This window comes from Mizuhopecten yessoensis, unplaced genomic scaffold, assembly GCF_002113885.1.
Source record: "Mizuhopecten yessoensis strain PY_sf001 unplaced genomic scaffold, ASM211388v2 scaffold9157, whole genome shotgun sequence".
Taxonomy (NCBI): Eukaryota; Metazoa; Mollusca; class Bivalvia; order Pectinida; family Pectinidae; genus Mizuhopecten; species Mizuhopecten yessoensis.
This window is the reverse complement of record NW_018407907.1, coordinates 407,073-433,391: the sequence shown is the minus strand read 5'-3', so window position 1 is coordinate 433,391 and position 26,319 is coordinate 407,073. Positions and strand designations below refer to the sequence as shown.

General features: G+C 35.8%; 2 protein-coding genes across 2 annotated transcripts in view; both read left to right on the top strand.

The window, feature by feature from the left end:
* The window catches only part of LOC110457472, a 31,647-nt gene extending 21,618 nt beyond the window's left edge, over positions 1–10,029 (top strand). Inside the window, exon 7 of the mRNA XM_021508769.1 lies at positions 9,971–10,029. Coding sequence (XP_021364444.1) covers positions 9,971–10,029 — 59 coding nt within the window. The remainder of the gene's footprint in view (positions 1–9,970) is intronic.
* Positions 10,030–18,371: 8,342 nt separating this feature from the next.
* LOC110457503 (zinc finger protein SNAI2-like) lies at positions 18,372–25,152 on the top strand. Its single transcript, XM_021508815.1, has 2 exons — positions 18,372–18,612; positions 21,755–25,152. Exons 1-2 carry the CDS (start codon positions 18,489–18,491, stop codon positions 22,660–22,662), a joined length of 1,032 nt encoding a protein of 343 aa, XP_021364490.1. The 5' UTR covers positions 18,372–18,488; the 3' UTR covers positions 22,663–25,152.
* Positions 25,153–26,319: the final 1,167 nt, after the last annotated feature.

The window sequence follows — 26,319 nt, the reverse complement described above, 5'->3', positions numbered from 1 at the left end:
GGAGGGGGGAGGGGGGGGGATTGCCTCCAATTGTTAACACCATGCAAGCATGTCTGTTCACTTTAGGGTTTTTTTTCATAAAAATGTCTGCTCAGTCCAAAATTAACAGAATCTTCGCTCTTCGCAATAATTTTATTCAACAAAAACTTCCACACGAATCTTCGACATTCAACTATAATGTGTATTCACATAGGCGTCTTGGCGTTTATGTTAAAGTGTTTTTACTGATAATCATCAATTAACTTTAAAAATTAATTGTATTTATTTTAATGGCTAATCAATGTAATAAGGTCATACAGAAACAAACGATTATTTTTTTTTTTTTAATTTAATTTTTTTATTTTNTTTTTTTAAGTAGAATAACAACTAATAACTTAATATAAATAGTCATAATATTCAGGGTTAGTTGAGGTCAAGCTCTACTAATTTTAACCATTTTTCCCATTCAGAAGTAAATCTTCTAAGGCCTTGTTCCCCTTTACCACGAGCAATATATTTCTGAACCTTATAGTAATCTTTAATCGAATTGACTAAAGCCGTCACATTAAGTGACTTATGAAAACATCTGGTTTTGTATATATATTGTTTAATGAACAGAGTAATTTCATTATCAATTCTGGTATAAATTCCAGTTTGGTTGATAAAACCAAAGATCATTGATTCTTTATTTAGTGAGAAAGGAATAGTGAGAGCACTTAAAAGACTTTCAAAATTGCTCAGAAATTTTTGTACTTCCCTGCATTCCCATAAAACGTGGGTAATTGTCTCCCTTTCTATGATACAAAAAACACAGTGTGGGTTATTTACAAGTCCAATTTTGCATAAATAAGAATTGGTTGTTAAAATATAATGATTAATTCTAAATTGCAACCATTGCAATTTTGTATTTTTTGTAACCCTGAAAGGAATAGCATATATTTTCCCCCAAGTTTCCTGATTATAGTCGAATATAGTTCCCCATTTTGTTTGAGCAGTTATTGATGCATTATTTCTGATAAGTATATTATAGAAGTCTTGAGAACCTTTTTTCTTCTTTAAAATTATTACAAGATGTAACGGTATAATTGGGTATATCACATTTTTGTTTGGCAAATTAAGTTGTTTCAGATAATTCTTTATGCTTGTTATCAAGCCATGATATTCTAGATAATTAGTTATTGTACCATGTAGATCACAAAATTCCTTAAAAGACAAGAAAGAGTAGTCTGTGTTGTTTTTCAACAAATCATTAATTATCATAATCCCGTTTTTAAACCACTTACTATAAAAAACAACTTTATTACCAACAGAAATATTTTTGTTATACCATAAGGGTGTCTTAAGTAGGGCAAAATTCTCATTTTTAAACAGCTCCTCTTTTGCTCTTAATTTATACCATGCCCTAAACACATCTTTCCAAAACACATTTTTGCAATTTCCTTGAACTTTATTAAGGTACTCGTTTCCTGAGTTAGCCAAGATATGAGGATTTACACAAGATTTTAAAATGCTTACCCATTTACCTTCTGATCTAAAAAACCTTCTTATCCAACTTATTTTCAGAGCTTCAATAAAAGACATTAAATTAACCATTTTTAGCCCACCTTCTTGATAATTTTGGATTATTATGTCCCGTTTAATCTTATCAGTTTTGCTATTCCATAAAAAATTGAAAAGAACAGAATTGAGCTGTTTTATAAATTTTTCAGATGGATTAGGTAAGGAAATGAACAGATGATTCATCTGAGAAATTAATAAAGATTTAATGACATTAATTCTACCAATAGGTGTGAGCAACCTTCTACTCCAGCTCTTAATAAGAACGAACGATTATTAATGGATCGACATTATGTACTATAAGAGACATTGGAAGTAAAAAGAAAAGGCTGCAGAAAAAAGATTGGAAAAGACCCGATTAAAAAGTGTTTTTTATTTAACGGGTGCTGATGCAGTACAAAAGAAAACCCAGAGGAATTAGACGAAAAAAATGTTCTTTATTACCATCAAGACCGTTAGCTTGTATTAAATGTGCCAGCGATATCAGAATGGCAGTGCGGTTTCGGCAGAGGACAAAAACCGTTACACAACGTAAGTCTTATCAATGGTGCAACCACAACAAGATCCTCGTGGTCACCTGACTAATCCAAATTTCTCTGCACAATTTGTACGAAGTGAAAGAAAGCGTGAGGCGTTAATCTTTCGTGTTTGATATGCAGAAGAGCGTAAAGTGTTGACAGAAAGAAAGAAAAAACATATAGATAACTGATAATTAATGTATTCTTGAGGTGTTCCTCTTGTCCCCTTTCTGTATAATTTGACATTGATCGATATTCGCTCGCTTCAAAACAGGTGTGATGTCGAAAGGGATATGCGCAGGCGCCAGGAACATGCATAACCTTATGGAACCATCCATATCAACACCTACATCGACGGAAGGACTTGTTGCTGATGGCGAGAACAACTGTTGTACGTATTAATATGAATTGACAAAAACTGGCTCGGTAAGAGTTGAGTACTCTTGGGGATAGAAACCGGAAATTGGATCAAGATCATTAAAGTGTTTTAAACAGGTGGGAAAAATGAAGCGTCTGTGCAATATGTGGAGTGTTAGTTACGCTTAACGCGCTTTCAATGTCTGTTTCAGATTTTTTAAAGATACATAATTTGTAGGCCAAGTTAAGTTTAATTCACCGGAACCAAGGCTGAAAACTGATGATCTCCACATGGTCAAAAGTGGCACGCTATGAATAACTTTTCTAATAAGCAACGTTTCTCATTGGAAGTTTTGAAGCAGAGTTATGTTTCTGTCATTCTAAAGGGTGGCCATAATGTAACCAAGGCGGCGACAATCCTTACTTCCGGCCTTTTCTTTCATTTCTTTTATTTGTTAAAGAAAGTTACGCAGGAAATTACGTTAAGTGAAGCCAGTAATTCTGTCTACGCATAATCACTTTTCCCCCTTGAAATCAAAAGTGTAGCTTGAACCTGTCTATCTGTGGTGAACCATTTAACGACCTCGGTAGTCAAAGTAAAATCATTATAAACAAATAGCGCCAAAACAAAACGAAATCGGAAGTCGATACGGAATACGAAACAACAGGAAACGAACAACATTACAAAAAAGCTCAGGAAATACAGCATCGTGCATCACAAACATAAAACGGAAGCGGAACTGCTAGGTGTTCCGGAGGGATAAGAGTTTTCTGTGACACATATGTACATCCGTTTATATGGCTTTGGTGAAATCACAGAAAGTGTTTAGCCACTAATGAACCTATGTGAATATTTTTCATTCAAAAGAATTAATCCGGCATAGTCGTGGTGTCTAAATGGTCAATAAGTTCTGACATTGTTCTCGATATTCCGATGTTTAAAGAAGATACACATGTGCTCATATAGTGAAAAATTACAAGGAAAGTCAAAATTTACAAATTCTTTGAGTTGAATTATTTATTGTTCTAAACATAATATGGTATTGATGGCTTGACACATAATTGTGTTGGTGAATGAACTGTAGCATGACCCTTTTCTCGTCTACCTTATATTACACATATACGAGCCATGCCTCCCCATTAATAAATAGCTACCACATGGGATTGTAGCATCATTTTCACCTTCACTACAGAACACAACTACAATAAGGGACTATAGCGTGATCCTTTTCTCCCTTATAGAAAATAGTTTCATGTACCACAGGAGTCTGTAGCATGGTCATTGCCTCCTCATAGTACAATTACCACAGGGGACTGTAGCATGGTCATTGCCTCCCCTATACTACAATTACCACAGGGGACTGTAGCATTGTCATTGCCTCCCCTATAGTACAGTTTCCACAGGGGACTGTAGCATGGTCAATGCCTCCCCTATAGTACAATTACCACAGGGGCCTGTAGCATGGTCATTGCCTCCTCATAGTACAATTACCACAGGAGACTGTAGCATGGTCATTGCCTCTCCTACAGTACAATTACCACAGGGGACTGTAGCATTGTCATTGCCTCCCCTATAGTACAGTTGCCACAGGGTACTGTATCATGGTCATTGCTTCCCCTATAGTACAATTACCACGGGGGACTGTAGCATGGTCATTGCCTCTCCTAAAGTACAGTTACCACAGGGGACTGTAGCATGGTCATTGTCTCCCCTATACTACAGTTGCCACAGGGTACTGTAGCATGGTCATTGCTTCCCCTATAGTACAATTACCACAGGGGACTGTAGCATGGTCATTGCCTCTCCTATAGTACAGTTACCACAGGGGACTGTAGCATGGTCATTGCCTCTCCTAAAGTACAGTTACCACAGGGGACTGTAGCGTGGTCATTGCCTCCCCTATACTACAGTTGCCACAGGGTACTGTAGCATGGTCATTGCCTCCCCTATAGTACAATTACCACAGGGGACTGTAGCATGGTCATTGCCTCCCCTATAGTACAGTCACCACAGGGGACTGTAGCATGGTCATTGCCTCCCCTGTAGTACAGTTACCACAGGAGACTGTAGCATGGTCATTGCCTCCCATATAGTACAGTTACCACAGGGGACTGTAGCATGGTCATTGCCTCCCCTGTAGTACAGTTGCCACAGGGTACTGTAGCATGGTCATTGCCTCCCCTAAAGTACAGTTACCACAGGGGACTGTAGCATGGTCATTGCCTCCCATATAGTACAGTTACCACAGGGGACTGTAGCATGGTCATTGCCTCCCCTGTAGTACAGTTACCACAGGGGACTGTAGCATGGTCATTGCCTCCCCTATAATACACAGCTACCTCATTGGACTGTAGCGTGTTCTTTCTTTCTCAAAAGCACATAGCTACCATAGGGGACCTTAGTATATGTAGTGTATCGAATATGACATGTCAAAATTCTCAGTGTTGGATTAGACAGGTTTTACTCAAATTAATCAGTACCCTTCTCGTCTCCTCAACGTTGTTAGTCGAGACTTTCGACACACAGTTGAAACAATTCTTATACATGGTATAAAACAAAAATTTAGATACATTCGTACACTTTACCACCACTTCAACCTCTGCAGGTTCTGGGAATGATTTAGCCTGTTGTATCCCACTACATGTTATTTTAAGAGGCGACTAATGTGGCACCCCCCTGCAAAAATGGTGAGGTTTTATTTGTGTCTTCTACTAAGGGGACCCAAGCCCAATTTTGGGTGGTGACCTTTTGGTGACGAAGCCATGTCAACACAACTGACCTACTGGCCCCATAGCAACACTCGAGATATATCTATTTTCTTACTTCCCTACTCTTTCCTTTTTTATGGTGTTTCTTAAGACATCTGGACCCGTTTTAATGAAACCGTTCTCATGCTCGAGCATGGATTTTGTGCTCAAGCCTAATTTCTTGTTCTAGTTATAAATTGATGAAAAAAAGATTTTGTCAATGATTTCAATAATAACATTTGATTTCTTGCTCGTTTGACATTATTTAAGTCAGTTACAAGAAAGTTGGTTTGAGCACAGAATCCATGCTTGAGCATGAGAACGGTTTCATAGATACGGGCCCTGTCCTCGTATGACCTCAGCTGTTATGAGGACTTTAAACCACATTCAAACAAACAAACAAACAATTGTACAACTCACCGCAACTGTTTATAGCAAAGCTATCAAATAATTGTAATACAATATATCTATCCTGTCTTACCCAACATATGGAGCCCTCCCACAATCACGACTTTCTACAACACTGCACTCATCAGAAAAACTTCATGTGACTTAACAGCTTCAGTAATTTTACTGCTTAAGTGGTCGAGTGGCGCAGTGGTTAGAGCACTTGCACTTCACTAAGGCGGCCGGGGTTCGCTATCCCTGTCGGACGTGAAATGGTATGGATGGTCACCTGTCCGACCACGTGGGTTTTCTCCGGTAACGCCGGTTTCCTCCAACATTAAAACCCCTGCATGCTATCATCCAGGCCAACAAGAGTGATTGATATAAGCTGAATTAACTTATTTCATAATTGTTCTAAAATGAATAAAGTAAAATAAAAACTATTTTGATATACACGTGTATCAATCCTTTCATTTACAATATATAGATATATAAATTGTATGTATATTACAACAACTATGAAACAAGACGACTTATATTAATCACTCTTGTTGGCCCGGATGGAAACGCCCAAAGGGAGGAAACCGGATTACCCAGAGGAACCTTTGAAAGGCGAGTGCGCTATCCACTACGCCACCTGAACGTCCCATGAAAACTATTCATTTTCGATTATATTCCGATACAGGATCTGTATGATGGAATTCCAACATGTTTTCAAAAAAAAAAAAGAAAATACGTACATTTAAACTTTTATTAAAGTTCAGTTATGAACATCATACGTTTAACAAAGTATATAAGCTCTGTAATAACGTTGCAGTTCCTGATCAATCCAGTGTTTATCGAGTCTGATTTTAATTGGAATTAATGATGGTGCTGAAATCACATCCTCTGGCAGGCTGTTCAATAATCTTACAACTCGATGAGAAAGAAAAAAAATAACGGTTTTTCCTTATTTCAATTTTTGAAAGTTGTGGATTAAGTTTTTAACAATAAGCGATGCTGATTATAAGGTGATTAGAAGATAGACATAAGGTGTGGTTTATATGTATTAGTGCATATTGATCATCAGGTAATGACGAATTGATGAGTTCTACCGATACCTGTGACACATAATTCATACGCAGTTGGCAGTGGTTCTTACCTACGTAGAATCCGGATGGTAAGTAAAGTGTATTGGTTTGATAATTGTACAACACCTCAAGGCCGAACAGAGTCTGTTGCCAATTTAGCCAACAAAAGAGTTTTCATTCATAGTAGTAGTGGCCGGGCGTGAGTCAATGCAAGACCCAGTAAACCGCCTCCAGACACGTGAGAATACAAGGTAATACACGCGCACAAATTGATATTGGTCCGCACATTAGTTATGCAAATGTCTTACAGTTTATCGACCAATCAGATAACGCGTTACAAATTGAGATTTCCCAGAGGTCACTCTGTCTCTGGGATCAATCACACGGCTATATATCTGACACCGCGGGGCATTATGGGTATAAAATATGTTTGTGAAGTTGTTAAGACGCGCGCGTACTATACACTGCAGAGCGTCAGACAAATCGTCATTGAGAGACTACAACCGGTGCGGAACATTGACGTTTTGTTCATTCTTTAAATCAACGTGCAATAAACATTATCATATTAGATGATCATACCATTATAATCGTGTTAAAATAGTAGAAAGTTAATTATCTTTATGTTAACTAAGCACTGAACTGTGTTGACGAGACATTTACAGTATAAATAAATGATACAGCTTTTGCAGGTCATTTTTCGGTGTATTTAATAAAAAAATAAAAAAAATATTTCTGAATAAAATTCAATATTCACTTCACAATAAGTATAATGTATCGCGTTTGCTTGTACAATGAATACCAATGATTGAGAGTCAGGGGTATCTAACGTCACAATTATGACGTCAACACGTCGGTCATGGCATTTACAGTCTATATGAATGCCAACCGAACTTGGTATGCTTATAACTATAGTCCTAGAGCCTTAGAGCGATTTATACTTTTAGATGTGATTTTCTTTTCTGTGATCTAAGAACATATCACATACTGTATACGGGTGATACGGTTACAACACAAGCTTGACCCCTAAGTTAATTTGCCTTAAAAAGTTTGCTAAGTTTATAAGCACAACTATAACAACGAGCCGACAATTTGTTTCCATTCAACACCTTCGAACCGTGACACACAAATACTTTCAAAGTGTGTAATGCAATTCCGGTTGGAATATTTAGTGTATAATTTGGGATTTTATGGGATACAGCCTTACACAAACACAAACAGATGATACCGTCACGTTCGTAGTTGTGTCAGTGGAGGAGACGGTCATTGTTAACATATTTACTTGTTAGGTTTAGAGGGAAAATCATTCTCATTTTCCTGTCAACCATTTAAATATACTTACTGGTGCAAGTGTGCAATCAAGGCCAGCTTACAAGTGAACCTAACGCTTCACGATCGCCTAGTAGAGAGATAAAAATGTCATGTCTAAGTGAGCAGGCACTTCTTGACAATACATTAGCACTTTACTGTCACAAAGGAGCAGCTGGCAAACGTCTTTTATTTATAATATTTTCTTTTTTTTCCCGGATTTAATATGTTCTATTATTATTACAATCTTACCAGCCACAGTTGGCCATAAAGTCTATGTACAGCCTTGCATGGCGTTAGATACCCAGTGTGCTGGTTGGTGCGGGTTCGAATCCAAGCTTTGGGGGCAACCTCCGTTAGTCCTCTTAAAAGGGGGATTTAAAAATAATTATAGTGATATTGTCTGTATCTGAGTAGCACTTAGTACAATACTGGTGATGTGTGTGTATGTAATTAAATGTAAACGAAACAAAAAACAAAAGTAGAGCGGAGAAGAAGAGGTGCGTGAAAAGTTTGTGGGTTTTTTTTGGGTTTTTTTTTGCATTTTTTTATATTTATTATATATGAAGAAAAAGGTGGGTTTTTTAAATACAAATTATGCATTAATACATTCAAAATTAAATCAACGCCACCAATGGCCTTAATTAATGATCATTTCAATACTCCATCTCTTTCTGTTAATTAATTAATGAAAATCGCAAACCTCTGTTTACCAATCTAGCACAGAAAGGAAGAGGTTGATTGTGTTTATCAATAAATTATTGTCGCTACCATCGAAACATGTTTGAAATTAAATGCACAGATCCATTCACCCTTAATATAAACAAACAGACGCGCCTCAGACTACACTTCCGGTTCTGTCGCTACTGCTGTGACAGTTTTTTGTCTGTGTTGGAAAGTGAAACCATAGCGAGAACAGGAAATGGCGGTTATCGGTAACATAAACACCTGTAGAGGCCGAGTGTGATGATGGCGGACATATGGCAGGAAGTTTGGGGTTAATTCGGGACATTTGAATCCAACTTTTTTTCCACTAACCACTGCGAGTACGACACGCAGATAAAACGTTTGATTAAGACCTCGCGGTCTGTGGAACCTGGGGAGCATGGTAATACCAGGAGCTGTGGCCCGGATCTAAAACATGCTGTGCAACTAACTTTTCTAACGGTTTTTTTTATCCTGACAAAACGTTGGGGGACCTCATATGGAAATTACGACTTACTGCTGTTTAAAGCAAAGGTTTATCAGGTTCAATACTTGCTAAATATATATTTAAATTAATTGCAGTTCTCTTATTTTGTTAGAATTTCATTTCTATTTTTTGTTACATCCGAATTTCATAGGGATATTTTTCCCCGTATTTGTTTTTTTTAATATTCATCTTGAGGACATATTTTCACTTTTTTTTCTCAATTTTTTTTTTTTTTTATTAATTTAATATTATTTATTATTTATTTTTCTCATTTCATTTCCAATTATCCACGACAGACATACATGTAATAGCGTTCCCTGGTGAAATAAGAAAACGACATTATGGAATTGAATTTATAGCAAGTGACAAAAAATCATATTGAATGTGCATGTCTTTAAGTTTGTATAATATTCTTACGAGAGAAAATACATGTTTGTTGACCAATGATACTTCTGCCGCACCATCCCTGGTTTTTTTCCGGAATAAAAATAATACAGACAAATATGATTAAAACGAAAACCTCGGAATACATCTGGAGAAGCTGTGTAATTTCACACACTGTAAACGGAGACGCTATCATGGCGTCCCAGTGATAGTGAAGTTATCGTAACCGGTGATATCAGCGTTATCTGTATTCGAAGCGATATCTGAGTTCTCAGCACACCCAAATAGCTGGTATGTTATCTATTGCGGTGTGTCACCGATCACCGACGACATGTAGACAACGCGGTCAGAAATATACATTTTAATTTTCATTTATATCGGGTCGTTAAGAAATCAACAAAGTTATTCCTAAAGGGGAATATCGTTAACGCAATATCTGCTTTAGGTCATGTAACAACTATGTTCCTTTACAGACGTGCCAGGAGGTGGTGGTGGTGAAGGGAAACCGGACTACCCAGAGAAAAACCACTGACCTGCAGCCAAAACCTGGCGACTTACCCACGTAGGTCTCGAATCCTCGAACCAGTAGTGAAGGGCTAGTGATTGTAGACGGTCAGACGCCTTGCCCACTCGGTCATTGTAGCCCCTTATAATTAAGAATATCACCTTTCAGATTAAGATTTCTCCTGTTTTAGTATGAGATTTTGTCTTGTAAATCTATATAGATCAAATAGTTGAATGACGTCACTTTAATAAAATGAGGTCACATTATAGCAGGACAGTTAAAGCATCATTTTAGGTAATAATCATTACATCTGATGGGAAAGCTAAAGTAGAACTCTTCAGCGTTGGTTTTAAAGTTGGCTACCTTAATTGTGTGTCTCAAGTTACATTCTGACAAAGACTGGTGTGTGTCTCATGTCACGTTCTGACAAAGGACATGTGTGTGTTCCGTGTCATGTTCTGACACAGGACAGGTGTGTGTCTCATGTCACTTTCTGACAAAAGGGAGTTGTGTGTCTCATGTCGCGTATTGACAAAGGACAGGTGTGTGTCTCATGTGGCGTCCTGACAAAACACAGGTGTGTGTCTCATCTCGCGTTCTCACAAAGGATAGGTATACGTCTCAAATCACGTTTTGACAAAGGACAGATGTGTGTCTCATGTTACGTTCTGACAAAGGACAAGTGTTTGTCTCATCATTTTCTGATAAAGGACAGGTGCGTATCTCAAGTCGCGCACGGACAAACGACAGGTGTGTCACAAAGAGCATGTGTCTCATGACGCGTTCTGACAATTAACTGTTATGTATTTCAACCAACCTACTGCGAGAAAGCAGGTGTGTTTCTCAAAGTAATGGTCTGACAAAGGACAAGTCATGCAGTTGTGTCTCCAGTCAAGAACCTGAAAATGTACAGACTTGTTATTTGACAACATATATTCAATCTTTTGAAATCTATAGGTTCGTGTATGATGCAATTTGAAAATTCGCGATTTTCATTTATTTTACCGTTTTAAATGATTCAGGAATGCTTCGAAGAAACGGTTTGTCAATTGTTTTTATTTCAAACGAGTCATTGATGGAGAAAAAAAAATGAAACACGGTAGCCCACTTCTGTAGTGGTATATCTTAAACATCTGTATTGGAATTCCTTGTGACACACATATTTTTTAGACCATTAAGGTGGCGAAAAAAAAATGTTTAAAAAAACACTATTAGATGAATGTTTGGCTGATTCTGTTTAAGCTATATTAGTGGTATCTGGTTCCTCGGTAGCACCCTAACGATCCTCGAAACTCCTGACACATGTTCGCCAGACCCTATATCAGCCTCTCTTGTCTCTCCGTTGTCATGGAAACCGTTCCCACCACCGCGACGGTAGCGTGTCACTGTGGCTACATATCGCACCCAAATCTGTGCACGTGCCTATAACCCCTACTCACTAGCCCATTTAGCCCCGAATATATACGTCTTATAAGCCTCTTAGTTTTGAAATATTCCATTTACATAGCTGAATGAATATAGTTAAATACCACTTTACGTTTTTCCAGTTTTGGCAGAGTTGTTTGCGGCGAAAAATCAGTTTCAATACCGTAAGCTAATAAGACTCTGTCACAATTCGGAACCCATTCTGCCCTTAAAGAGCATTTCATTCAAATACGCAATTACACATTACTGTCCAGTACACACGAAAGTTAGAAGCATTTTTTATGTTTCACTTAATCGCCTAGTGACTATGTAGTAAAATCTGGGAATTATATTTTGGTTTGTATTTCAAAACACTTCCTTTGAAGAGCTGCCATTAAGAAATAGCTATGGACATCAGTCACAAGAACAGTACATGTAATTATTCTTGCAATATACATGACGATGTTTTTAAAGCCCTTGGAATGTTTATGTACCACGGTGAAAGTTCTGGTAACCGTTCTGTGTCGACAATTTTAGACTACAGCGTCTTTGGTTGATATTATATATCCGTGATCCGATGGTGTCAATAACATTATTGTCTAACCAAGTGGTAATTTATATATCATGTATGACAACTCACGAGTTAAAAGTGCGATCATGAAATGTGGACGATAACAACTGTTATCGGACTTTTGACGTAAAATGAAAGAACTTGATAAGAATAGGAACTGTAGAAAACTTCACAACATTCTTTGCAAAATATTTCTGTGTTCTAAAAAAAGAAAACGCTGAAACACACAAGCACATACCATGCAACTAAATTTACATTCGACAGCAAGTCCTTTTTATAAACCGGAAGAAATATGAACGCAATTTGGTCAGTGTCATTTTGACGTTTCTATCCGCGTCTCAAATAACGTATATGAATTTTAGGAAAATCAAAGTTCCATCCCTGTATGATCACGAATAATTAAAGACATCACGGTTGACATTGGTAAAAATAACACGTAATAGCTAAAATTATTCCGAATATAAAAACTGGTGAATACGGAATGAATTAAAGAAAATATTTTATTTATCTATTAAATGTTCATCACCTGAATTATAACTAACTTTCATTAAAAAGATGGATGAAAACGCTTTTAGATATTAGCTTTATATATTATATGAGCCTAATTTACATGTTATAAACTCCATATTGATACAACAAGGTTCGTCACATGATTATAAATTTAATTAGAGATTACACCCATGTCATATATTTTTCGTATAAAACCAGGTTAATATGGCCTTTTGTGACGTCATGAAATAGTCATAAAATAACGTCACATATTTCCATAGTTTATGAGGATGATACAATGGTGAAAAAACAATATAAAACTAAGACGGTGGTATTTTAGACGCCGGGAAAGATCTGGGGAAAATGTGCCTTTTTCGCAATATTCGAAAAAAAAATCTTGATAACGTGGTAAAAAAATCTTTCACAAGCCATATGATATTTAAGACACTCGAATCAAGATTTTTCTTTAAGATTGCCAGAGGTTCTCTTAATGTATTCAAAGTTATACACATATTATATAAAATAAAAACACGTGAAAATTCCTTTCAGGTAGGCCTAATCAAGTGACGTTGCAATGTATACGTGACGGTAATGCTACTCAAGAAACGATACAATCTTTGTTTCAAATGTGCATGGTCAAACTCGAGTTTTAACAAAGAACATCCCTCACATGTGTAAAACTCATCATAGTAAAAGTATCATACAGAAACTACGAGATTAAAAATTATTTCTCATTTCATATCAGACAGAGATTACAGACAGATTTTCATATCTACACCGATATACGTGTCCAGCTGTGATATCCACTTTCCGAAACCTTTCTGTGTATTCCTTATTCATGAGTCAGGATGTTTATGAAATTGCGATACGTACAATTTGTCATCAGTGGTAAATTACAAATACCGTGACGTGATTTATTTAAATATATATTGGATGAATTCATTTCGCATTATTTCTTGGCTTGGCGTTGAATCAGGCATCAAAAAACAATTAAATTGAATATATTTGATCTGTGAGTAACACTATGTTGGACCATGTACAGATGATTCAGTTGTTTTAAAGCAATTATTTAAACAACGCTCAGGGGGGTCTGAATGTGGGCTGGAACAGAAGTAACCGGAGAAAGCCCACGTGGTCGGACAGGTGATCCAAACCTTTTCACTTCCGATCGGAGAATCGAACCCCGGCCATCTTGGTGAAAGGCGAATGTGTTGTCCACTGCTGCCACCCGACCACCCGTGGCAAACTAAAGATCACATGCTTTCTCTTTAGACATAAAGACGAACTTTTTCACTTAAACCAAACACAGAAGACAAACTTTGTCACTTAAACCAAATTCATAACGACAAACTTTGTCACTTCCATGAAACATAAAGACAAACTTTGTCACTTCCACTAAACATAAAGACAAATTTTGTCACTTAAACCAAACACAAAAAAACAAACTTTGTCACTTAAACCAAATACATAAAGACAAAATATGGCATTTAAACCAAACACATAAAGACAAAGATTATCACTTCCACCAAACATACACACAAACTTTGTCACTTTCGCTAAACATAAAGACAAACTTTGTCACTTCCACCAAACATAAACACAAACTTTATCACTTACACCAAACCTAAAGACAAACTTTGTCACTTACACCAAACATAAAGACAAACCTTGTCACTTCCACCAAACATAAACACAAACTTTATCACTTACACCAAACCTAAAGACAAACTTTGTCACTTACACCAAACAATAAGACAAACTTTATCACTTACACCAAACCTAAAGATAAACTTTGTCACTTACACCAAACATAAAGACAAACCTTGTCACTTCCACCAAACATAAAGACCAACTTTGTCACTTCCACCAAACATAAACACAAACTTTGTCACTTACACCAAACATAACGACAAACTTTGTCACTTAAACCAAACTTAAAGACCAACTTTGTCACTTCCATCAAACATAAAGACAAACTTTGTCACTTCCACTAAACATTAAGACAAACTTTGTCACTTAAACCAAACATAAACACAAACTTTGTCCCTTCCACCAAACATAAACACAAACTTTGTCACTTTCGCTCAACATAAAGACAAACTTTGTCACTTACACCAAACATAACGACAACCTTTGTCACTTAAACCAAACATAAAGACAAACATTGTCACTTCCACCAAACATAAACACAAACTTTGTCTTTTACACTAAACATTAAGACAAATTTTTTCACTTCAACGAAATATAAAGAAAAACATTGTCAGTTACACCAAACATAAAGACAAACCTTGTCACTTCCACCAAACATAAACACAAACTTTGTCCCTTCCACCAAACATAAACACAAACTTTATCACTTACACCAAACCTAAAGACAAACTTTATCACTTACACCAAACATAACGACAAACTTTGTCACTTAAACCAAACATAAACACAAACTTTGTCACTTCCACCAAACATAAACACAAACTTTGTCTTTTACACCAAACATTAAGACAAATTTTGTCACTTCAACGAAATATAAAGAAAAACATTGTCAGTTACACCAAACATAAAGACAAACCTTGTCACTTCCACCAAACATAAACACAAACTTTGTCACTTACACCAAACTCAAAGACAAACTTTGTCACTTCCATCAAACATAAAGACAATCTTTGTCACTTAAACCAAATACATAAAGACAAAATTTGGCATTTAAACCAAACACATAAAGACAAAGATTATCACTTCCACCAAACATAAACACAAACTTTGTCACTTTCGCTCAACATAAAGACAAACTTTGTCACTTAAACCAAATACATAGGGACAAACTTTGTCACTTAAACGAAATACATCAAGACAAACTTTGTCACTTCCACCAAACATAAAGACAAACTTTGTCACTTCCACCAAACATAACGACAAACTTTGTCACTTAAACCAAACATAAACACAAACTTTGTCACTTCCACCAAACATAAACACAAACTTTGTCACTTACACCAAACACAAAGACAAACTTTGTCACTTCCATCAAACATAAAGACAATCTTTGTCACTTAAACCAAATACATAAAGACAAAATTTGGCATTTAAACCGAACACATAAAGACAAAGATTATCACTTCCACCAAACATAAACACAAACTTTATCACTTACACCAAACCTAAAGACAAACTTTGTCACTTACACCAAACATAAAGACAAACCTTTTCACTTCCATCAAACATTAAGACAATCTTTGTTACTTCCACCAAACATAAAGACAAACATTGTCACTTCCAACAAACATAAAGACAAACTTTGTAACTTCCACCAAACATAACGATAAACTTTGTCACTTAAACCAAACATAAAGACAAACCTTTTCACTTCCATCAAACATTAAGACAAACTTTGTTACTTCCACCAAACATAAAGACAAACATTGTCACTTCCAACAAACATAAAGACAAACTTTGTAACTTCCACCAAACATAACGATAAACTTTGTCACTTAAACCAAACATAAAGACAAACTTTGTCACTTAAACCAAACATAAAGACAAACTTTGTCACTTCCACTAAAAATTAAGACAAACTTTGTCACTTAAACCAAACATAAAGACAAACTTTGTCACTTACACCAAACAATAAGACAAATTTTGTCACTTCAACCAAAAATAAAGAAAAACTTTGTCAGTTACACCAAACATCAAGAAAAACTTTGTCACTTCCACCAAACATAAACACAAACTTTGTCACTTACACCAAACAATAAGACAAATTTTGTCACTTCAACCAAAAATAAAGAAAAACTTTGTCAGTTACACCAAACATAAAGAAAAACTTTGTCTCTTCCACCAAACATAAACACAAACTTTGTTACTTTCGCTCAACATAAAGACAAACTTTGTCACTTAAACCAAACATAAACACAAACTTTGTCACTTACACCAAACATTAAGACAAATTTTGTCACTTCAACCAAATATAAAGAAAAACATTGTCAGTTACACCAAACATAAAGATAAACCTTGTCACTTCCACCAAACATAAAGACAAATTTTGTCACTTCGATCAAACATAAAGACAAACTTTGTCACTTCCACTAAACATTAAGACAAACTTTGTCACTTAAACCAAACATAAAGACCAACTTTGTAACTTCCATCAAACATAAAGACAAACTTTGTAACTTCCACAAAACATAACGACAAACTTTGTCACTTAAACCAAACATAAGGACCAACTTTGTCACTTCCACCAAACATAAAGACCAACTTTGTCACTTCCACCAAACATAAACACGAACTTTGTCACTTACACCAAACAATAAGACAAACTTTATCACTTACACCAAACATAAACACAAACATTGTCACTTCCAACAAACATAAAGACAAACTTTGTAACTTCCACCAAACATAACGACAAACTTTGTCACTTAAACCAAACATAAAGACAAACCTTTTCACTTCCATCAAACATTAAGACAAACTTTGTTACTTCCACCAAACATAAAGACAAACATTGTCACTTCCACCAAACATTAACACAAACTTTGTCACTTACACCAAACATTAAGACAAATTTTGTCACCTCCACCAAACATAACGACAAACTTTGTCACTTCCACCAAACATAACGACAAACTTTGTCACTTCCACCAAACATAAAGACAAACTTTTTCACTTACACCAAACATAAAGACAAACTTTGTCACTTTCACCAAACATAAAGACAAACTTTGTCACTTCCACCAAACATAGAGACAAACATTGTCACTTCCACCAAACATAAAGACAAACTTTGTCACTTAAATACAAACATTATCACTTTCATCAAACATAAAGACAAACTTTATCGCTTACGACAAATTCATACGAATTATGTCACTTCCATCAAACATAAAAACCGACTTTGTCACTTCCACCAATCATATACAGAAACACTATTTCACTTCCACCTCAAAAACAGCCCTTAAATAACTTGTGCCTCCAATATGACATTACCAGGACCTCGTCCGACCTTTTGTAACCTCACGGAAGACTGTTTTGACAGCTACATAAACCCAAGTAGTATGTGTATGTTTCGTATGTTTGCATTTTAGCGTTTACAAGAACACAAGCCATTCATCATAAAAGAATTTATATGAATATTCCGGTCGGAAGATCCAGGCGATATTGGTATCACAGAAATCGATTATTTATACAATTTTTGTATATATTGTTATTAGCAACATTGTCTAAAACATATGTTACACATTTTTGAGTATTTTGGTGTACATGTTAAGGACAAAAGAAGTAGGCTTTTCTAAAAAGCTCTTTTCGTGACTCTATTTTGTTTTTCTTGTATGTCAATGAAAGATTAATCAATTAATAAAAACTGTTTACAAACATGCTATACAGAACACAACGAATCATCAATTACGTTTTCTGTAATTCGAATAAAACAAAATTTAAAATCTTTATTTTTTTAATCATGATATTTCAAACAAACAGCCACACAAAAACACAATAAAATGTTCAACAGTTTTATGTTGTCCAGGGCGGATTTGATGACCAGTATTGAAACTGACTTTTGAAAATCCTATTTACAACAGAGACCAGCGGATGGGAACTTTTTCCAAAACTTTCTCACAACAGGCATAAAACCGCGCCGATAAGATCTGGTACGCTGTTCACGGTGACCTAAGGCTCCCGAAGTAAACACTCTCGCGTGCGCTGTCAAGGCAATTCATTCAAGACGTTTCTCAAGCCTCCCAAACTTACTCGTCGGTGGCTGGCAGAAATTTGAGTAGACCCATGGACCTCCCCCTCCCCGTCCCTATTCTTCCTCCTCCTTCTCGTCCCAGCCTCTGGGAGCTCCGCGGAGCCGACGTACACATTCACTGATAAACAAAACAACGCCAAGAAAGCGAGCTGTTCATTTGCCACTTGTTGAGTGCAAAGGGGGCTGCCGGTCTCGAGCCGTTACCGCGTGCGCACGAGCACCGTAGTACAACATTTGGAACTTTACCAAGCTCGTGTAGTGGTGTAGTAAGCAGTAACCATGCCTCGGGCATTTCTCATTACAAATCGGCGATATTTCTCCAAAAGACATTCCACGTCTGGCCAACAAACAGAAAAACTATTACCAAATGTTGAATTTGAAGTTGTCTACCAAAAGAATATTGGTAAGTATTTTAGTTTTATCAAAAACTTACGAAACATGGATATTTTCTGTGGATTCGTGATGATTGGTTTGTATGTATTGGCGGATTTGTTGAGATGTCAACCTCTTTGTCATGTATGTGGGACCTATCTAAATGATTTTGTTTTTAATAGACATTGTGTGACATTTGGAATCGGTATATTGCAATAGTTTTTTTCAGGATTTATCTGTAATTCAAGCGAAATATCATAAAATATTCAAATTAATGTAAAGGTTTGCGCTAAAACCATATTTCTCTGCCGACGAAAAAATAAAATATTGCTTAGTTTATTAATCATTTAAACATTTTCATATTGCTTCTTTTCTTATTCTTTTCTTATTTTCCTATAAATTTCCAAAGTGATAATTTCGAAATTTGTAATATTGTCCATCAATATCATTCTAATACTATTCTTGTTTCTACATTTATGTATGTCTTGCATCTTTTACTCCGTCTCGGTCAATATCATTTTCTCATGTTCATATAACCTCATGTACACCTGAACAGAAGTCCGTAATTGATTAATAACGAAAACATATTATCTAATGATAATTTATCTTAAAAAAAAACTTTTACAGATTTTTCCTTATGCCGAACTTGATATTCAACTTATGCAATTTTTTACTTGAATATGATCAATCCTGGGTCATTTGATGATAGAAATGACCGTTGGTCATCTAGCCCTGCATGCAGACATCGTATAGACATCACATCTTGTATAATCACACCTTTGGATTATTTTTTTGGACATCGTATCTTTCAAACAACATGGTACCAGATTATTATTTAAAAAATATATATTCTGGTTTTTCAACTCCAAATCAAATTTAAATACATAACATTTATTATATTCTTAATTTTTTATGTATTATGCGAAAAATTCTCTTACTTCATCTTAACTCTGATAGTGCTGATTTTATTATGCAAAACAAATTTATTTTCGTAAATTCCCACAACCTTATCATATACAACATTCATAATGAATTATGTACCTACTCAAATTAAATCATTCTGGTAAAAATGTCTATGAAATCAACACCCCTGGCCTTCTTCTGTGTGCTTCACTTAACAGGAAAGTTTCAATACTCTCTAACGTCTGATACCATGATGGAACCAAACGGACTAGCCCTGGCACTGGGTTGGGGAGAATAAAAAGGCTGCCAAAAGTAATATTGGCCACTGACTGTTCTGGTGCTTTGACCACGATTCGAGTTGCCTTTGTGGGTATCTGTCAGGGCCTTTGTGGGTATCTGTCAAGGCCTTTGTGGGCCTATTCGTGTCTTTGTGAGTCTCTCAGTCCCCTTTGTGGGTCTGGCAGTGTCTTTGTGAGTCTCTCAGTCCCCTTTGTGGGTCTGACAGTGTCTTTGTGAGATTCTGGCAGTGCTTTCGGTGGGTCCTGGTCGGTTCGTTTGCTCGTTCACTTCTCTATCGCCCTCGTTAATGGGCGATAATACGAAATTGACATTCTAATTAATTGTAAAGACTCTTAGAATATCTACATAACCATATCTTCGCGTATCGGAATAATTAATTCATCAAACAAGTTGAATACTTTCATATTGTCTTAAATGTTTGGATATATCTTCATTTCGTTCTAAGCATGAATCATAATAAAAGTATTGACGTAATCTAACACTTTAAGATTTCTATAGCGTTAACATGTTTATATGAACGAAAAATAATTAGGCAATTCATACAAGAAGTGGTTTTTTTTTAAACCAACGCTTAATTTATTTTTTAACTATCAAGGCATGGGCTAGAATACACTTTTTGCCAAATAGATATGAACATTTGTATTAAATAATATTATACTGTAGAAATGTATAAAAGGGAGAGTTTCACCGGGGTCGCTCTATATCAGTTTACCCCCTATATCCAGTAAGATTGTACCCCTCCCCTTCATCCTCCTCCCCTCCACCTCCTCCCAGCTCCCCCTCCTCCCCCGCGCCGGCAGCAGACTCCCTTTGTTCGGCGGTAGGACAAGTTCCACTTACAGTGGCTTACGCTCGGTAATGGCATTTCAATAGTAGTCACGTGACACCTAATCTGCCATTCATAATTTGTTTTCATTTGTCACGAGTTGGTATGAGGCTGCGCTGCTGCTGTTGCTGCTAGCTCTGGCTGTTATAACCGTTATTCGCATCTTTGGTTCACTGCAAACAGGAGACGGCAAAAGTTGAAGATTAACTAGCTAATTACTGTTGTAATTGTTTGTAAATACGTGTATATTACGTTCGCTTCTTACCCACAAGTATTTGGTGTAGATTTCACTATTATTGTAGATAATTCTCAAGGTGAACTTAATTATTCCCCAATCCAAACACGACAATTCCCAAAGCCCACATCAATATTAGCCTACCCATTATAAACCCCCCTATCATAGCGTGCATTATGAAGATATGTAATAGTACAAGGCTTCTAAAGTCAACTAATGACCTTGACCAATGCATTAGCCAAATAGGACCTAAGTAATAAGGGAAAATTAACTTGTAGGCTTGACCAATGATGACCGTTATACATATAACTGGCTCGATTGAGGTTATTATAGAGCCTGGATTTGAAAATAAGACAGCTTCACTTGAATACCATTGAACCTGATTGTGCTGTCGTAAATTCTTTACAATTATTAAAAGGATTTTTTAATGAGTTTTCATTATAAAGCATTTTTCATGAAACGAGCTATAGTTACAGAAATAAAAAAAAATAAAAAAAATAAAAATTGGTTACGAGTTTAGGATTCTGTTTATCATACTTTTTATATAGTTGCATTCAAATAAGACTTTAATTATTGAATAAGAGAAAATTAATCAAAATAAATAAAGTCGTCGTCATTTTTTACACTCGCCACACAATCGTGACTAACGTCATCACAGTGTTACACATAGTGACGTCACAATTATAGATGTTACACGTCATAACTCTAATTGAAAAATATCAATATTGAAAAGTTACTGCTACTGCGCATCGTCGCGAAATATGTTTGATTATCTGTAATGTATATCTTAATTAATGATTAAAAGATGCATTTCATCCCAAAAAATATAGTTAGATCGTATATTGCTTTGCAATAATGTTATAATATTACTTTGTGCATTTTCCTTGAACTGCCTCCTCTATGTTGCAGATGTTTCGCCGGTGCCATCGCCTGCCCCCCTGCAGCCACCCCCTCCCCCGTCCCATCTGTCATCAGACGAGGGGGATAGCGACTACAGCAGCTACACTTCATCTCCCCGCCATGAATCCCGGCCGGACTTATCCCCCAAAATGGAATGTCGATTCGATTGCTCCGATCACATATCTCTTCTGTTCGACTTCATCAACCAGAGTCCGAGGAAAACGGCATGTAAAGATTTTTACGAACACGAGTCGGAGGCCGTGCGTGTTCTAAATTTTGACGAACCGGATTACTCCTCGTGCACAAAAGTGTTATCTCCCTTGCAGGAGCTCGTCCACCAGCCATTTGGGCATGATCAGCCTGATGGGTCTTCATTGACCGACACTCACATATGTTTGGAGTGTGGCAAACGCTACAGTACGTCCAGCAATCTCGCGCGACACCGACAGACACACCGCAGCGTCAGCGACAAGAAAGCTCGAAAGTGTCCCCACTGTGAGAAAGTATACGTGTCAATGCCGGCCTACAGCATGCATGTTCGAACCCACAGCCAAGGGTGCGAGTGTATGTACTGCGGCAAGCGCTTCAGCCGACCATGGTTGCTACAGGGACACATTCGAACGCACACGGGCGAGAAGCCATTCAACTGTCCAAAATGTGGCAAGTGCTTCGCGGACAAATCCAACTTGCGCGCGCACATTCAGACACACTCACCGGAAAAACCGTACACCTGTGGTCGATGTGGAAAGGCCTTCGCCCTTAAGAGCTACCTATACAAGCACGAGGAGTCGTCCTGTATGAGGGGACAGAGGAATAAAAAGTCGATGGACATAGACGACATTGTATCGGAACCGGAAGATATGAGAACAATACAAAGTCCGCACACACAAGAATCGAACTTGATGCCCGTATGGTAACTACGGCAACCGTCTTTTGACATTAAAACCATGACCTTGACCTTTACGTGGACGAATTTTCGTGCTGACCAATGACATACAAGGATACAGAGGACCAATCTATAAGATTTTTGTATGAATAAGTCTTTTTTTTTTTTGCAAATATTTGTATTGTTTCTATATATGACAATAACCTTTCATTGAGTATCCTTTTAGATGCTCAAACATTTCCGACATTTCTGCTTCAAACTATTCCTTCAAACACAACTTGGAGATTTCAAAACATTTTTTTAACTGTAAGCATTCCAGACATTGCTTTAATATAGCAACCAACTTCATCAATCATTCTGGTATATTCCATAGGGCACAGCAAAATATCATACTAGTTTTTTATGTTGACAGAATAGTTTTATTTACAAAAATCCCATTTCTTGTCGGTAATTCTAATTAGATTTTTGTTATTGTTCCATCCTGTCTTCATAGTTCAAATATTTACATTTTTATATTTAACTCATATTAATGCGTATTTGACGTCAGTCTCGAGGTCGATGACGTCATTTCGGATTCGATGTGTCATTATTAAAATCGATGCAATGGCGTCGTTAGATGTGCATTACACAGTTTGTGTCTCACGTTAATATGTTTCGATGATAGCAATTCATTATTTTTCCCCAATAAGCTCAAATCAGTTCATTTCAGATTATCATCGTCCACAAATGCGATAAACAAGAGTTAGCTCAAAGTTTAGATTGTTTCTAGATTTAATGTTGGTAAATGATTTTTGTCAATTACATAAACGTCATCAAACCTTTTTTTAACGCGTTATTTTTTTCAGAAACACGCATGCGCATTCCCAATCCCTATAAACCTATAATTTAGCAGTAGATACTGGCTATGTTGATCTCGTTACAAATACTCTCCTTTGGATAATTTCTGAAGAACATATTACTTTTTGAGATATCTCATAGCGACATAAATGGCAGCATGGTGAATTGATTTGCATATAGTGATGACGTATTAGAAATATACATCTAGCCATAAGTCGTGAATCACTGATCAATAAGTGACTCAGTAAGCAATCTCTCCAACCTGCCAAGGGTTTCAATATCTAACACAGCGTTACTCAGCCACAGTATCCAAGTGTTATGTTTCCCCTCTGGAGATATCGTCAACGTTTGTTGTTTTACTTTGGCCGGCGTTCAAGGTTATTTATTTACCTTCTTCTCAAGGTGTACATATACACAATTTTGATGTATAATTGCACTCTTACCTCATTCTGAGTCACACTGTGGCACCAATTATGACGTCAAGTGCGCTGATATTGAATACCCAATCACAAAAGCTGTTCTATTTATTTAATACACCTTCGTCTAACAGGGGAATCAATTGTAAATGTTTTTTCTTTGAAGTGTTTTCTTAAATTATCTCTGTTAATAATTATATTTTTCTTTATCTATGACTCCGTAGAAGTCTACGGTTTGCAAATGGCGGGGTACTTGTGCAACAGTTTGGTAGTGGCATTGACGGACGCTTTGAACCATTGCTGTGTTTCGAGTTGGGTGTGGTGTCATTGTTTGGTGTGTGTAACGCCTTTTCCTTAGTATTTATCATACCTACAACGTAGTTTATTACTTTGTTTGATTTTATTTATACCATTATTTAAACGTTTACCTTTTTGATATGAGCAGGGAACATCGACTAAACGCTTTGATTGGAACAAATAGGAGAAGGGCATAGACGCAGATTTGTCACACATAAAACAAACGTCACAGTACTGTCAATTTTTTCAAAACTTGCAGTTCGAATTTATATACATTTGTATAACAAATCATATAATAATTTAGGGAAAAATGAGTTCTATTGACATTTTGATGCAGATCACATCGCGTTTTCTCACCTTCTCCTGTTTTCAAAGTTCAAATACATTTCAGCTAAGATTTGTTTACAAATAGTGCTTAATTTATAGATACGAACATTTGTATTTATTGAGAGTACAATGTCATTAAGTTATTGTAGAAATTAATTTATTTAATTTATCAATAATATATAGTATTAATAGATTGCTAATCATTATTGCATTAATTCTAGAAAAAGATGAATAATTTATGATAGAGCGCTGTACAATTATTATTTATTTACTCTATGCATTTCATGTAAATATACAGGCCGTAGTTAGACGTCTTGTGGCCGAAACTTCACATTTGTAAAAAAATGTTTAAATTCATTTAAATTTAAGTGTATTCAAATATTGATCATATTGATGACCAGTGGTAAGTTTTTTATTTTCTTATTTCTTTGTTAGGTCAAGTGTGTCTCACGGACATTAAAGCCAACCAAAGTGGACAAGTCACTTGGTTAAATGTTAACGTAAAGTGTTTCATCAGTTGTGTACGAGTCAAACTCAAATTCATCTCTAAATCTTTATATATATTTGATTTAATGTTGATTCTTTATTTTTTGTGACGTTTTCCTGGACCGGTTTAATCTAAATTTCAATTAATTTCAATTATTTCCGTCTTGTAAACAAAAATAAATATATAAATATTTACATAATAAAAATAATAATACATGCAACAGAAACGAAATTGTAAATAATTTTCTGATGTATGTACAAACTTTTTATAACAAACAAAAGAAGAAGAATAGCATATAACAAACAAAAGTAAGAATATAAATATATATATAATATATATTACAAAGGAAAATACGACAATTTTTTATATCCTTAGAAAATATTTTCTTAATCAGCAAAGATAGACATATTTATAATAAATGTCCTATTTTTGTGAATATTTCTTATTTACAATTTTTTTGTACATACCTGTCCATATATTTATTGCGTGTGTATTTGTGTGCCGTGTTGTGTGTCCTCAGATGTATTTATCAATATTTATTCAAATATTTATTACAAAATAATAAGACAACATTTTTGAAAGTTTTTCTAATTATTTATTTTTTTACAAGTTTGCATTAAATTTTTCAATGCTTCCTATTAAAGTAAAATTGTATTTAAGCAAGTCTGATTGGTTGATTAGTATCATTATTAGGATAAAATCATTTATGCATCACATCATATGACATTTTTTTGCGTCAAAACGCCTTAATATTTGAACAAAGACGATTTCATTAAGATGATTTTCCCTGTATGGAAAACATTGCTTAGGTTCAGGAAATATCTTAATTCATTCACCCCTGAAGACACATTTAAACTCTTCCAATAAAAAGCTTTGAATAGTTCATTATATCATTATGAAATTTCAGGGGTGAATGAGTTTGTCTAAAGAACGTTCGTGAAAACCATTTTTTCTATAAATTAAGTGTAATTAAACATTGTGTTATCTACATCTACATTAGTTAAAGATCCGATTGTAAAAAACATGAAAACAATGTTTTACTGAAAAAGAATATATTGCAAAAAAATATCTTAAGAAACTCATTCCAATGCAAACAAATCCACATAAATTGTATAAATACAAAAAAAACACATTTCTACTCACCTTTTATACTGTCCTGTCGGGAAATACAATATCCGGTAGTGAAATCGGAGTTCCTATCGTGTGCATCCATCCTTTTCGTTCTCATTTTTTCAATCATTTTCACCTGTGAAATTTTTAATTATCGGCATTGTTCATTTGGAGACTTTTACTTTTGTTACTGAGCTTGAGTGCCTTATGACAA

Excerpts from the sequence above, each read along its gene's own strand:
- LOC110457503 (XM_021508815.1), top strand. The coding sequence starts at position 18,489 with ATGCCTCGGGCATTTCTCATTACAAATCGGCGATATTTCTCCAAAAGA. Across the intron at positions 18,613-21,754 it reads TGTCTACCAAAAGAATATTG|ATGTTTCGCCGGTGCCATCG; the intron begins GTAAGTATTTTA and ends TCTATGTTGCAG.